The following is a 13,810-nucleotide window of genomic DNA, read 5'->3' on the forward strand; positions in this document are numbered from 1 at the left end:
ACCCCGGTTGTCACAACTCTGAATTCCATGGCTCTGGTCTCAGCCATTCATGTCTACCGGTCGCGAGTGAGTGTCACTTCCGTATGGAAGCCCGCCTTCTACAGATTTCTGACTTTTTTTTTCTCGAAAATTTTGACTTTTTTCTCAAAAATTTCAACTTTTTTTCTCAAATTTCGACTTTTTTTCTCAAAAATTTTGACTTTTTTTCTCAAAAATTTTGAGATTGTTTCTCGAAATTTTTGACTTTAATCTCAAAAAGTCTGAGTTTTTTTCTCAGAAATTAAAAAAAATATATGTATTTCTTAGTGGAACTATCGCTCTTCTGTACAGAGTACAGGGGGCTGAATACTAATGCAGACCACATTTTTCAGATTTTTATTTGTTTAAAATTTTGAAGACCATTTATCATTTTCGTTTCACTTCACAATTATGTGCTACTCTGTGTTGGTCTATCACATAAAATCTCAATAAAAAACTTTTAAGTTCGTGGTTGTAAGGTGGAAAAATATGAAAAAGTTCAAGAGGTATGAATACTTTTTCAAGGCACTGTATGCTGCTTTCAAGACGACATCTTTTCCAGGATTATTTCAACAAGACAATGCAAAACCACATTCTGCACACATTACAAAGGCATGGCTGTGGAAGAGGAGGGTGCCTGCCCACTCTGTCCTCAATAGAGAATGTGTGGCGAATTTTGAAAGGAAAAATATGACAATGACGACCCTGTACTGTTGCACACATTAAGACCTGTTTGTTAGAAGAATGGGAAAAATAACACTCGGAATGCTTCATCACTTGATGTCTTCAGTCCCGAAATATCTTTTAAGTGTTGTGAAAAGGAATGGCTACAATACAAAGTGGTAAATGCTTTACCATCCCAACTTTTTTGAAACGTCTTGCAAGAATCAAAATTGAAACATCAAATAATGTATCGTTGTATTGTTTCGTGTGCAATACAGGTCAAAGGTTATTCACAAATTATCGTTGTAAGCTTTAATTTCAACACACCATCCCGACGTTTTCTGACTGGGGGTTGTAGGTTATAAATTTAAAGCACCTGAATTCAGTCTTTGCTGTATGTAGCCATTTCACATGAGTACAGCTGAATCTCTGCACATATTAATAAAGACTCTGACAGGTTGCAGAATGTAACCTCGGATGTTTTTCTACTTTCTCAGCGTAATCTTGTACGTTTTCCCCATAGCAGACGTCAACAGAAGAGGGAAATGCATCACCAGTCACTTCTCAAACTCCTGAGATGAAGCGTGGTTTACAAATATCTGATGTCTGGAAAAGTTTGAAAAACCGCAAAGGAACAGATAAATTAAAGCTGAAGAAAAAACACTTCTGCTTATATTGTAAGAAAACTTCCTTCCGAATGGCACAGCATCTCCTATCAGCACATGCTAAAGAACCAGAGGTGGCAAAGGCCCTTAGTTATGACGAGAAGTCAAAGGAAAGGAAACAGTTGCTGGATCTTCTGCAGAGCAAAGGAAACCTCTTGCACAAAGATGTGGGTATGAGTCTACCTGTAAGTGAAGAACTACTACCAAGTAATCAAGCAAGTTCTTTTATTTCAAATCAGTCACGTCCTTCCGAACGGGAAAATCCTAATCCTGAATCTGTGAGCACGCCTGTTTCAGACACTCATCACAGTGTAGCACAGCTGGACGCTGACACACAATCTCCCTGTGAAGACTTGGGGTTAGTTCGTGAAGAGCTACTTGCTGATTTTGAATCACAAAGTGATCTCACTCCAGACACCAGCTTGGTCGCTTTTCAAACAAGAAAGGACCATGTGCACAAAATATCAACCTGCAGCTCTCCAGCCTGCGATCAGACTGAAACAAGCAAGAGTGAGGACGAGAAAACTGATGCTGAACAGAGCAGCCAGAAAGGACTCACGATGGAGAATAGGAGGAGGAGCTCTCGTATTCAAGCTCGGGTAAACCTTATTCTAGTTTGTTTATCGCTCACATTTAAGAACACCGTGTGTGCTCACAAAGTGAAAGGACACCATTAAATAATGGTTAAATGATTAGTCACAAAGCTTCAGGTCGTAAAGCCACCTGTATGCGTACAATGTGTGATGCTTCTGTGGCTTGTTTTCAGGCAACGTTACAGCCATGACTCACTTGACCCATTCATTTGTTTCATAATATTAATCAGTACATAATATTAATTATTTTTTTCGCGGTCCAAATCCTGCGCTCTGATTGGCTGGCGAGCGGGTCCGTATCCTACGGTACGGACCCTGGTTATTGACCTCTGGCGACTCGCTCATTCACAACAACAACAAACATAGCATCTTTTGTCAACATTTATCTTTTTTTATAAGATTTATTTATAAGATTATCAAAAATCTTATAAATTTTTGCCAGCATTTCTCAGGAGAGTAGCATTAATTTTACAGCATGGATAGCGATAACAACAGTGTTCACAGCGAAAGCAAGTTTTACTACCCTGAGGAAGAAGAAATAAAATATAACATTTCAGGAGAAAGCTAAAAACCTCTAACTGTTGCTAACGCTGAGCAAAAACATGGCTGAATCCTGAATGACTCCTGTTTGTATAAATAGGGGACTACATAGGCGGCAAAATGTAGTTTTTTTCCTGCCATGGAAGTGCACTTGTATACCGAGGAGGAAGCCATTTGCATTACAGCCGTGAATGAGGATTCAAATAGCATTAATTTTACAGCATGGACAGCGATAACGACAGTCTTCACAGCGAAAGCGAGTTTTACTACCCTGAGGAAGACAACATTAAAGAAAACATTTCAGGAGAAAGCTAAAAACCTCTAACTTGCTAACAGTTTGATCTCATTAGTTAATGAGGCCCATTTTGGACCATGTTATCCTCATTCTCATCTCATTATCTCTAGCCGCTTTATCCTGTTCTACAGGGTCGCAGGCAAGCTGGAGCCTATCCCAGCTGACTACGGGCGAAAGGCGGGGTACACCCTGGACAAGTCGCCAGGTCATCACAGGGCTGACACATAGACACAGACAACCATTCACACTCACATTCACACCTACGGTCAATTTAGAGTCACCAGTTAACCTAACCTGCATGTCTTTGGACTGTGGGGGAAACCGGAGCACCCGGAGGAAACCCACGCGGACACGGGGAGAACATGCAAACTCCACACAGAAAGGCCCTCGCCGGCCACGGGGATCGAACCCGGACCTTCTTGCTGTGAGGCGACAACGCTAACCACTACACCACCGTGCCGCCCACCATGTTATCCTAATACATAATATTACGTTAGGTAAAAACTTTAAACCAGTACAATCTCTTCTTCAAAGTTTCACCAAATGGCTTTATTTATGCAATATAAAGGTCATAATACTGTGTAACGTTGGTCGAGCAAAAACACCGAGCAAAAACATGGCTGAATCCTGAATGACTCCTATTTGTATAAATCGGGGACTACATAGGCGGCAAAATGTAGTTTTTTTTTTTCCTGCCATGGAAGTGCACTTGTATACCGAGGAGGAAGCGATTTTCATTACAGCCGTGAAGGAGGATTCAAAATGGCGGCTCGGCTCAGTTTTCCCTTTCGGGCGCTCTCGTTTTCTGTTAGAATTTGGTAAAGAAAAAAAAAAATATTATTTACCAGCTTAAGGTCGGTCCGTATGGTGAAATACCGTGACCTCGGCCTTGAATACTGACCTCGGCCCAGAGGGCCTCGCTCAGTACTTTCAAGACTTCGGTCACGGTATTTCACCATATGGACCTCCCAGCTGGTAAATTTTATATATATATATATATATATATATATATATATATATATATATATATATATATATATTTGTTTGTTTGTAAATATTTGTTTATATAGAACAGATGTTTTTTTCTCTCACATATTTTCTCCCCTTTTGCTTCAGTGTGCTTCAGTTTGTTTGATGCAGTGTTTGTCGAAATGCAAATACAGAATTGACCTTGTTCTTAAATCAAAATGCACTGAGAAACAAATCAAGATTGTCTTTTTTTTTTGTACAGGCCTTATTTCATATGTACACGGTACCAGTCAAAAGTTTGGACACACCATCTAATTCAATGGTTTTTCTTTATTTTTATTAATTAAAAGACACTTCTTGTCTTAAAGTAATGATGGATGTCGTTTCTCTTTACTTAGTTGAGCGGTTCTTGATATATTTAAGTTATTCGGTGAAATTGAATCACACATGAGATGATAGCTGATGAGGTGCGTACCGTAGCACCAAGTCGGCTATAAGCTGTGTACAATGAGATTGAGTGGTATAACTGTTTTATTAAATCCACATTCACTGGATTTTGAGAAACAGAGCATTTTTATTTTTTGCAAATGTGATAAATAAAAACTTTATACAAACCGTCCGACAAAATCATTTCCACTTAGAATGTAAACAAACCAGTAGCAATTTGTGAAAAATGCGATGATAATTCTTGAATTTTTTTTTTTAAAGATACGTTCTTACTATAAAATACTTTTATTCCATATTTAGGATGTTTGTTTTTTTTGGGGGGGGGGGTTGTTTTCAAGTAGAGTTTTTATTTCGTTCCTGGTTGGTTCAGCAACACGCTCCGCCATTTTGTTTTTCTCTACTCACGGTATATGAGCTGATATCCTAGTAATAGAGTAGCCAATCAAAGCGCGCGATTGCTTATATTCAGTGAATGTGGATAGAATATTATGGATCACTACAATTGTGGAATCAGGCTGTTTACTGTTTTTTTTATCGTTTACTGTTTGATCTCAAACATATTAAGAAGGCAAGAAATTGCACTAATTTCCTTTTGACGAGGCAAAGCTGTTCATTGAAAAGCGTTCCAGGTGCTCATGAAGTTGGTTAAGATAACGCCGATAGTGTGCAAAGCGTCGTCAAGGTAAACGCTGGCTACTTTGAAGAATCTAAAATATGAAACGTTTTGCTTTTATTAACATTTTTTTTGTTTACCACATAATTCCGGATATATTCCATACATTATTTCATAGTTTTGATGTCTTCAGTATTGTTCTACAATGTAGAAAAGAGTCAAAATACGGAAAAACCTATGAATGAGTGGGGGTGTCCAAAGTTAGTATACTACTGGCTGTGAAACAAATGGCTTCTCAATGATGATGTAGCGTTTACGTTTCCAAACAAGGGAGGTTATAGGGGCTACATTGAACTTATCTGTAATTTGTGTCTGTTTCCATCCAAAGCCAATGAGGGTGAAGGATAACCTTTCAAATGAAGTGGAGAGCATGTCCCAGAGATTAAAACTGCATGTTTGTCAGCACTGCAGCGCTACCTTCTGCAGTCGCTACCACCTTCGCAGACATGAATACACTCACACAGGTCAGTTAACGGAATTAAAATATTTATACCCCTTAAAACATGCTGCTGTTAATTTCATGTTTATTTAGTAGCAGTTTTCTTTTGCTTTTGTAGATGAAAGGCCATACTGGTGCATGCAGTGTAATATAGGCTTCATTCAGAAATATCGCTATCGAAACCACAGAATGACCCACCACGGTGAGTCCAAGGTACCGTTCCTGAAATGTTCAGGCAGTAGTTTTACAGGCTTTACATTGTTCTTTTTTTTTTTTCTTCTTCAGGAGAGAGACAGTCAAGCGAGTACCAGGATTCATCAGGAAAGGACAAAAAACAATCTCTCAGTGGAGACAAGCCAGTGGAGAATGAGCTCTATCAAGAGGTATATTAGATGCCACCTAACTATTATTATTATTATTAGTAGTAGTAGTAGTATTATATAAATGTGATCTTGACATGATATTACTGGGAAAATGTACCATTTCATTCATTTTAAAGAAACATGTTTTGCATGCAGCAACTGGACAACAGTACTGCAGCTACAGCTGAGCCTTCCAGCAACGCTGAGGAAAGACCTGACTTGACAGACGAAGGTAAGAAAAAATACGTGTACCTTTCTTTCAAACATATTTATGGTCACAAGAAAACTATAAGGACTAGATAGCTGCACCTTTTTTGCTGGTGTAAGTAATAACACATTATTATCTTTAACAATTATTCCATGAAATCAAGTCGTACATGAGCTGATGTTGGCTGTAAGCCATGTACGACGAGATTGAGTGGAATAATTGTTTTATTATATCCACATTCACTGGATTTTGAGAAACAGAGCATTTTTATTTTTTGCAAATTCGACATATAAAAACTTTGTACAAAACGTCCAACAAAATCATTTCCGCCTAGAATATACAACCCCGATTCCAAAAAAGTTGGGACAAAGTACAAATTGTAAATAAAAACGGAATGCAATGATGTGGAAGTTTCAAAATTCCATATTTTATTCAGAATAGAACATAGATGACATATCAAATGTTTAAACTGAGAAAATGTATCATTTAAAGAGAAAAATTAGGTGATTTTAAATTTCATGACAACAACAACATCTCAAAAAAGTTGGAGCAAGGCCATGTTTACCACTGTGAGACATCCCCTTTTCTCTTTACAACAGTCTGTAAACGTCTGGGGACTGAGGAGACAAGTTGCTCAAGTTTAGGGATAGGAATGTTAACCCATTCTTGTCTAATGTAGGATTCTAGTTGCTCAACTGTCTTAGGTCTTTTTTGTCATATCTTCCGTTTTATGATGCGCCAAATGTTTTCTGTGGGTGAAAGATCTGGACTGCAGGCTGGCCAGTTCAGTACCCGGACCCTTCTTCTACGCAGCCATGATGCTGTAATTGATGCAGTATGTGGTTTGGCATTGTCATGTTGGAAAATGCAAGGTCTTCCCTGAAAGAGACGTCGTCTGGATGGGAGCATATGTTGCTCTAGAACCTGGATATACCTTTCAGCATTGATGGTGTCTTTCCAGATGTGTCAGCTGCCCATGCCACACGCACTAATGCAACCCCATACCATCAGAGATGCAGGCTTCTGAACTGAGCGCTGATAACAACTTGGGTCGTCCTTCTCCTCTTTAGTCCGAATGACACGGCGTCCCTGATTTCCATAAAGAACTTCAAATTTTGATTCGTCTGACCACAGAACAGTTTTCCACTTTGCCACAGTCCATTTTAAATGAGCCTTGGCCCAGAGAAGACGTCTGCGCTTCTGGATCATGCTTAGATACGGCTTCTTCTTTGAACTATAGAGTTTTAGCTGGCAACGGCGGATGGCACGGTGAATTGTGTTCACAGATAATGTTCTCTGGAAATATTCCTGAGCCCATTTTGTGATTTCCAATACAGAAGCATGCCTGTATGTGATGCAGTGCCGTCTAAGGGCCCGAAGATCACGGGCACCCAGTATGGTTTTCCGGCCTTGACCCTTACGCACAGAGATTCTTCCAGATTCTCTGAATCTTTTGATGATATTATGCACTGTAGATGATGATATGTTCAAACTCTTTGCAATTTTACACTGTCGAACTCCTTTCTGATATTGCTCCACTATTTGTCGGCGCAGAATTAGGGGGATTGGTGATCCTCTTCCCATCTTTACTTCTGAGAGCCGCTGCCACTCCACGATGCTCTTTTTATACCCAGTCATGTTAATGACCTATTGCCAATTGACCTAATGAGTTGCAATTTGGTCCTCCAGCGGTTCCTTTTTTGTACCTTTAACTTTTCCAGCCTCTTATTGCCCCTGTCCCAACTTTTTTGAGATGTGTTGCTGTCATGAAATTTCAAATGAGCCAATATTTGGCATGAAATTTCAAAATGTCTCACTTTCGACATTTGATATGTTGTCTATGTTCTATTGTGAATACAATATCAGTTTTTGAAATTTGTAAATTATTGCATTCCGTTTTTATTTACAATTTGTACTTTGTCCCAACTTTTTTTGGAATCGGGGTTGTAAACAAACTGGTGAAATGACAGTAGCAATTTGTGAAAAATGCGATAATTATAATAATTCTTGGGAGGGGGGATATGTTCTTACCATCAGATACTTTTATTCCATATTTTGTTGCTTTTTTTTTTGTATTTTTTGGGATTTTGTTTTCAAGTAGAGTTTTTAGGGGTGTTCACACAGCAACTTTTACTCCGGTGTAGCACCGGGGCTGCCCCGGTAGAGCGTTCACATGGTACAAAGTTATAGCGGTGTAGCCCCTGAAAGCTGCTTAAACCGGTGCAAATCTAACCCTGCTCGGGAGGTGGTTTAAGAAATTTACTCCGGAGTAAATGCTAGTTTGCGGGGCAGCACCGATATAAAATGGGACGTCTGAACGCTACAGGGGTAGACTCGCTACGCGTGAGGAGAGTTGATTACATACGGGCATTGCATAATTTGCATCCTGGTATTTTGCGCTTCCAAAATGGCGAATATCAACAACAACAGAACTGCGTGTCTTCCAGTGTTGCCAGATTGGGCGGTTTTAAGTGCATTTTGGCGGATTTGAACATATTTTGGGCTGGAAAACGTCAGCAGTATCTGGCAACACTGGTGTCTTCATCCACGTTGTTTTCCCGGCGCTTGGTGATGCCATGACAACCAGGAAAAGGAAGTACATTTTCACGCATGCGCATATTTCATTTCCGCATTATTACTATCGTATAGCACGGTCGCAAAAACTGCCGTGTGACCGCAAGTGGGGCTGCACCGGTGCTAACACGCTTCTCTCTAGTAAGCAGGTTTATGACGTGTGAACGCTCCACAAAATTTACACCGGTGTAAGATATATCGCAACAAAATACATCGGTGCAGCATCGATGCAAATATGTGCCGTGTGAACACCGCTTTTATTTCGTCCTCGGGTTGGTTCAGCAACACGCTCCGCCATTTTGTTCTTCTCTACTCACGGTATATGAGCTGATAGACTAGTAGGAGAGATAGCCAATCAGAGCGTGCGATTGCTCATATCCAGTGAATGTGGATAGAATAAATAGTATTATTGTGGTCAAGCAGTAAGATAAGATCATATCAAGAACTTGGGCTTATCTTGATAAGGCTCTCTTCAGTAGAATTCAAATCACTGGTGTATAATTGTCTCAGTCATCCCCTAAGTTTGCGAATGTCTTTGATTAGATTTGTTATTTTTGCATTAAAATGTGGTCCGACTTCTTTTGTTTCAGACACAGGAAGTTTGGGGAAGTTCCACACTGAATAATTACCTGATTGCAGACAGGTATCAGACAGTTTATCTCAGAAATGGTGCCTCAAGAAGCATTTGCAACATAGAATGGTATGAGATTAGGAACATATATATCTGGAGACGTTTGTTATTTGTATTTTTTGTTTACATTTGATTTTATATGTTGCGTCATCTGATATTTTGATCAGAGTATCATTACAGAACACTGACTATGTAATGTAAGTATGTTCATTTTACTGTATCATCCAGGTGCTTAATGGTGTGCATAATTATACGCATCACACAGGCTAAAAAGACAGCGAGTGTGTGTGATTGAGTTTTGTAAAGCAGAATCATTCCTTTTCTTGTGTATTCTTGTGCATTTGACGAACAGGAAGTGTCAAAAGAAAATAAGGAATGAAAGTTCAAATAGGAGTTTCGACACAGTTAAATGAAATCTACATGTTGGACTGCAATCCTAAGTTTTACAACGGAGCAGCACAAAATTGAGTAACGAAATAGTAGACGGTTGGGAGAATAGTGTAGTTTCCTTCTTTATAATATTTGATTTTGTTTTTATCGGGGAAAGCATGACTGCTTGAAGAAATTTTAGTTTCTGACTTTAAATATTGTCTGTATCGTTTACTTTTCTGATATTTTGCTTATAAATCTAAAATTGGACAGCAACATGTATATTCCATTTACAGGATTTTGAGAACTTGATGTATTACTGAAGCTGCTCACGGCATGTACTGTACATGAAACTTCATTGCCAGTGTTACCTACGTCCATTGTAAATATGAACTGAGAAAAAAAAATGAAAACACCACATCTGATTTTGTAGGTTGTGTACTTTTTCAATACAGAAAGTTGTCCATTTTTTAACCAAATATTCCATGTGTCATTCACTCAACCAGTTGGTTCACTTTTACTGAATGAAAAGCAGTCTGAAGACCTACACTGCAAAAAAACGAGATCTTAGCAAGTGAAAATATCTTGAAAATAGTTGAAACGATCTAGTGTTTCCTAGTAGAAGAATACAAGACACCAATTCTGAGATTATTCAACCTAGTTCTAGATTGCAACCAGCGCATTCTAAGATGTCTTATCAAGTAAAAATATCTGTCCATGCAGCAAGATAACTTCACTAGTATGAAGTCATTTGCTCCGCATATTCAGTTTTCAATTTTTTTTGCAGTGTGGTATGTCCTCAAGCCACCATCCAACACGTGTTGTGTTGTACAGTGTAAACAGGAGATAAAAATGAGAGATGGTGTCTTATGTGAATGTCTGCACCGCAGTTCTTTGAATGCTCCCATTAGCAATGCTGCCAGTTACCACAGGAAGAAGAGGGGGTAAGAGAAAGAAAACGGGAGTATGAATGGCAGTGCTGGGAGTCCTCTAAAGGTAAGAAGTCTTTTAGCAAAGAGATATACATGATGAGTCACTGATTGACTGACAAGTTTCAATATGGAGCAAAATCTTAGCTCAGACTGTAGATCACCAACAGCAGCTCCTTATACTCACTATTGCTCCAGATCTAGACGCTCCTCCTATCTGGAAGACCTCAAGAAGCACCAACAGATTCATGAAAGCAAGGCCTCGACCCCTTTTCGGTTCAAAATATCTGTGAAATCCAACACACTGGCTCAGGATTGCTATGGGAGGAGGAGACCTAGACATGTTGACAGTATGTACTGTAGTATGTAGACGCAAACAGCAGGAAGACCGAGTTCTGATCCAGAGACTGGGTCTGGGCAGGGGCGCCGCCAGAAATTTTGGGCCCCATGAAAGATTAGAATTTTGGGCCCCCCAACTTTGCCCACCCACGTCACAATTGCACTATTGTCATTATTTGACTTTTGATAGCCCATGGACCTTGAGTTTGTGACTTTATTACATTTTATGTATTAACCTACCAGGGACTAGATGAAAACTGGTCAGTGACTAATTCTGGTGCATTTACAATCACAAATGAAAATTCAAGATTTTGCCACATGCCTTCTTGTGCTAGGACAATTGGTAGTGAAATGTGTGATGTGACTGCTGTCCGTTATTAGCAACACTTTAATCTAGCAAACTGTATATGGCGCTCGCTCATTAAAAACTTCAATCCTAAAGCATTTATGGGTTGTATTGCTGCTTACCTCCTTCTCCAAAGGGGGGTTCAGTGGTTTGGTAGGGCGGAGGTCCCCCTGAGGCTGAATCTGTGCACATTTAGGGCACCCCATTAGTTATGAAACTGGTTATTAGCACTAGTTATTAGCACCAGCATAACGTAATATTTCATCTTGTTTATCACACAAGTCAGTTCAGTTATTAAAATGGAAAAAATGTCACTGTACAAACTGTAAAAGTGTTCTCCTGATAGGCTAATCCAACCAGGGCTCGAAATTAACTTTTTTTCTTTGTGTCCCCCAGTGGTCCCGAATTCTGTGTTGTATTGTCCCGAATGGAAGCAATAGTGTCCCCATTTTTTTCCTCTCTGAAATAACCAGTGGTTAATATTATCATATGAAGTCTCATCTCATCTCATTATCTCTAGCCGCTTTATCCTGCCCTACAGGGTCACAGGCAAGCTGGAGCCCATCCCAGCTGACCACGGGCGAAAGGCGGGGTACACCCTGGACAAGTCGCCAGGTCATCACAGGGCTGACACATAGACACAGACAACCATTCACACTCACATTCACACCTACGGTCAATTTAGAGTCACCAGTTAACCTAACCTGCATGTCTTTGGACTGTGGGGGAAACCGGAGCACCCGGAGGAAACCCACGCGGACACGGGGAGAACATGCAAACTCCACACAGAAAGGCCCTCGCCGGCCCCGGGGCTCGAACCCAGGACCTTCTTGCTGTGAGGCGACAGCGCTAACCACTACACCACCGTGCCGCCCATCATATGAAGTTACTATTATATTTGTAACTATGCGATTTTGAACCCCTTATATCATTTTTACAATAAGTCACAAGACACAAGCGACACATGTCCTATACATCATCTACTTCAAAATTACAGTTATTGCATTTTCAGTTTATTAAACTTTGGCGATCTCACTGTATGAATAGATACCCGTTTATTTAAAGGGGCCAACTAGCTCATTCAGAAAATGTTTCAACTCCCTACATCTGCAGTACACTTTAGTTGAAAATAAGACCCCTTTTATGTTCATTTCATCTACTTATACCTTGAATATCTGTTGGTACTTATAAGGCCAACTTATAATTTTCACCATTACCGTTATCCATTTTTATGAACTTTCCGTTATCCATTTTTATGAACTTTCCGTTATCCATTTTTATGAACTTTCCGTTATCCATTTTATGAACTTTCGCTGCCGAAGCGTGGGTGCAAATGTTAGCAACATCAACATAGTGGCAGGTCCGAGCCTAGTTGTGCTGCTGACTGACTAAACTTTCTGAACTAGAAAGACACCAAGAAAACTCACTTATTCTGTTGAACGGTATCTTCCGTCAATATCATCCACATCATTCCTGTTGTATTTTATAACGTGTCTAACAGTGTTAGACACGTTATATAGCGTTGCCTGCAGACCAGGCGATGACACTTTGGATCCTGAAGGTCCCGGAGACGTTATGTCTGGGCTTTCAGTTTCTTCCCCGCGGTCGGTCCGCTTCAACCACTTCAGCATTTTTGTTCTGGCAAGAGTCGGCGCAGCGTGTGCGGTAGCAATTCCATTCCAAGTCCATATAATGCGGACTCCGGCCGAAGATTCTAGAACAGAATGCGCTGCTCTGTAGCCTACGGATGCAGGTGCATCGAAAGTGTAGCTACTATGTATTTTTCGCTGTTAACGTTTTAAAATTAAAATTGACAAATTAGGTGAATGTCTACGTATGTGTTACGGCTTTGTAAATAATATTAATGTAGAACTTTTTTTCTAGATCTATTTTTTTCCATTGTCCCGGGATTGTCCCAGATATGATAATTTTGTGTCCCGATGACATTTTTTATGGTCCCCGGGACATCGGGACACCGTTAGTTTCGAGCGCTGAATCCAACCACGTTCATACTGTTCATTTACCATTCGCTAATATTTTGAACACACGTGAGCGATAGCTACCTTTCTTTGGGAAAAACTGAGTGACCAGTTGCCTGCCTCTCCGATCCCTCTCAGCTTTCAGCTGCCTTTCTTTACGTTTTTGACAGCCACTCTTCATATTTAGCGATCATAGACTGTACGCACTCCACTGCTGGCTGGCTGCTGCACCGCGACACAGCAGCAAGTAGCGTTGCACTGATCAGCACACAGATTTAACGCATCGCGCTTCTACCAGAACTGGACCGTACCATTTCGCAAAAGGGGGAGGGTTAAATGACAATATGTTGAAGAACTCAAGAAATAGACAACCTTGTTCAGTTAGCTCATTTTACCAGATGGAATATTGCATTGTTGTTATTTCAAAAGTCTTATTAAAATCATTAAAAGCATATTATCAGCCTCTTAAAGGGCCCCATGGCAGTGCTGGGCCCCTAGAATTGTTCTAACCTCCCCCCCCCCGCGGCGCCCATGGGTCTGGGTATCAACCCAGGATCTCAACCTCAGGTTGCCATGTTGTAAACGCAAACCGAAATCATAAAAAAAATTAACCTATTCACCAACATCTCAGACTTATTTTCTCTCTCAACTTAAGCCCTAGCCATAAAGTTGAGCTTAAATACAATTTTAATATTAAAATTGACCCTGCCTATGTCTTTTCTCCATTGGTATGTGGAGATAAAAAGCCTGGCACCTTGATGACCAAGCTAC

The 13,810-nt window shown here is 40.1% G+C and overlaps 1 protein-coding gene across 1 annotated transcript in view; it reads left to right on the plus strand.

Annotated features, from left to right (window-relative positions):
* Positions 1 to 9,906, plus strand: part of LOC132869058 (uncharacterized) — a 92,598-nt gene extending 82,692 nt beyond the window's left edge. The window contains exons 15-20 of the mRNA XM_060902412.1: positions 1,205 to 1,945; positions 5,192 to 5,327; positions 5,421 to 5,504; positions 5,588 to 5,685; positions 5,821 to 5,896; positions 9,037 to 9,906. Of these exons, the coding sequence (XP_060758395.1) occupies positions 1,205 to 1,945; positions 5,192 to 5,327; positions 5,421 to 5,504; positions 5,588 to 5,685; positions 5,821 to 5,896; positions 9,037 to 9,071 (1,170 nt within the window). The 3' untranslated portion in view covers positions 9,072 to 9,906. The remainder of the gene's footprint in view (positions 1 to 1,204; positions 1,946 to 5,191; positions 5,328 to 5,420; positions 5,505 to 5,587; positions 5,686 to 5,820; positions 5,897 to 9,036) is intronic.
* Positions 9,907 to 13,810: the final 3,904 nt, after the last annotated feature.

Source organism: Neoarius graeffei, chromosome 20, assembly GCF_027579695.1.
Source record: "Neoarius graeffei isolate fNeoGra1 chromosome 20, fNeoGra1.pri, whole genome shotgun sequence".
NCBI classification, from domain to species: Eukaryota; Metazoa; Chordata; class Actinopteri; order Siluriformes; family Ariidae; genus Neoarius; species Neoarius graeffei.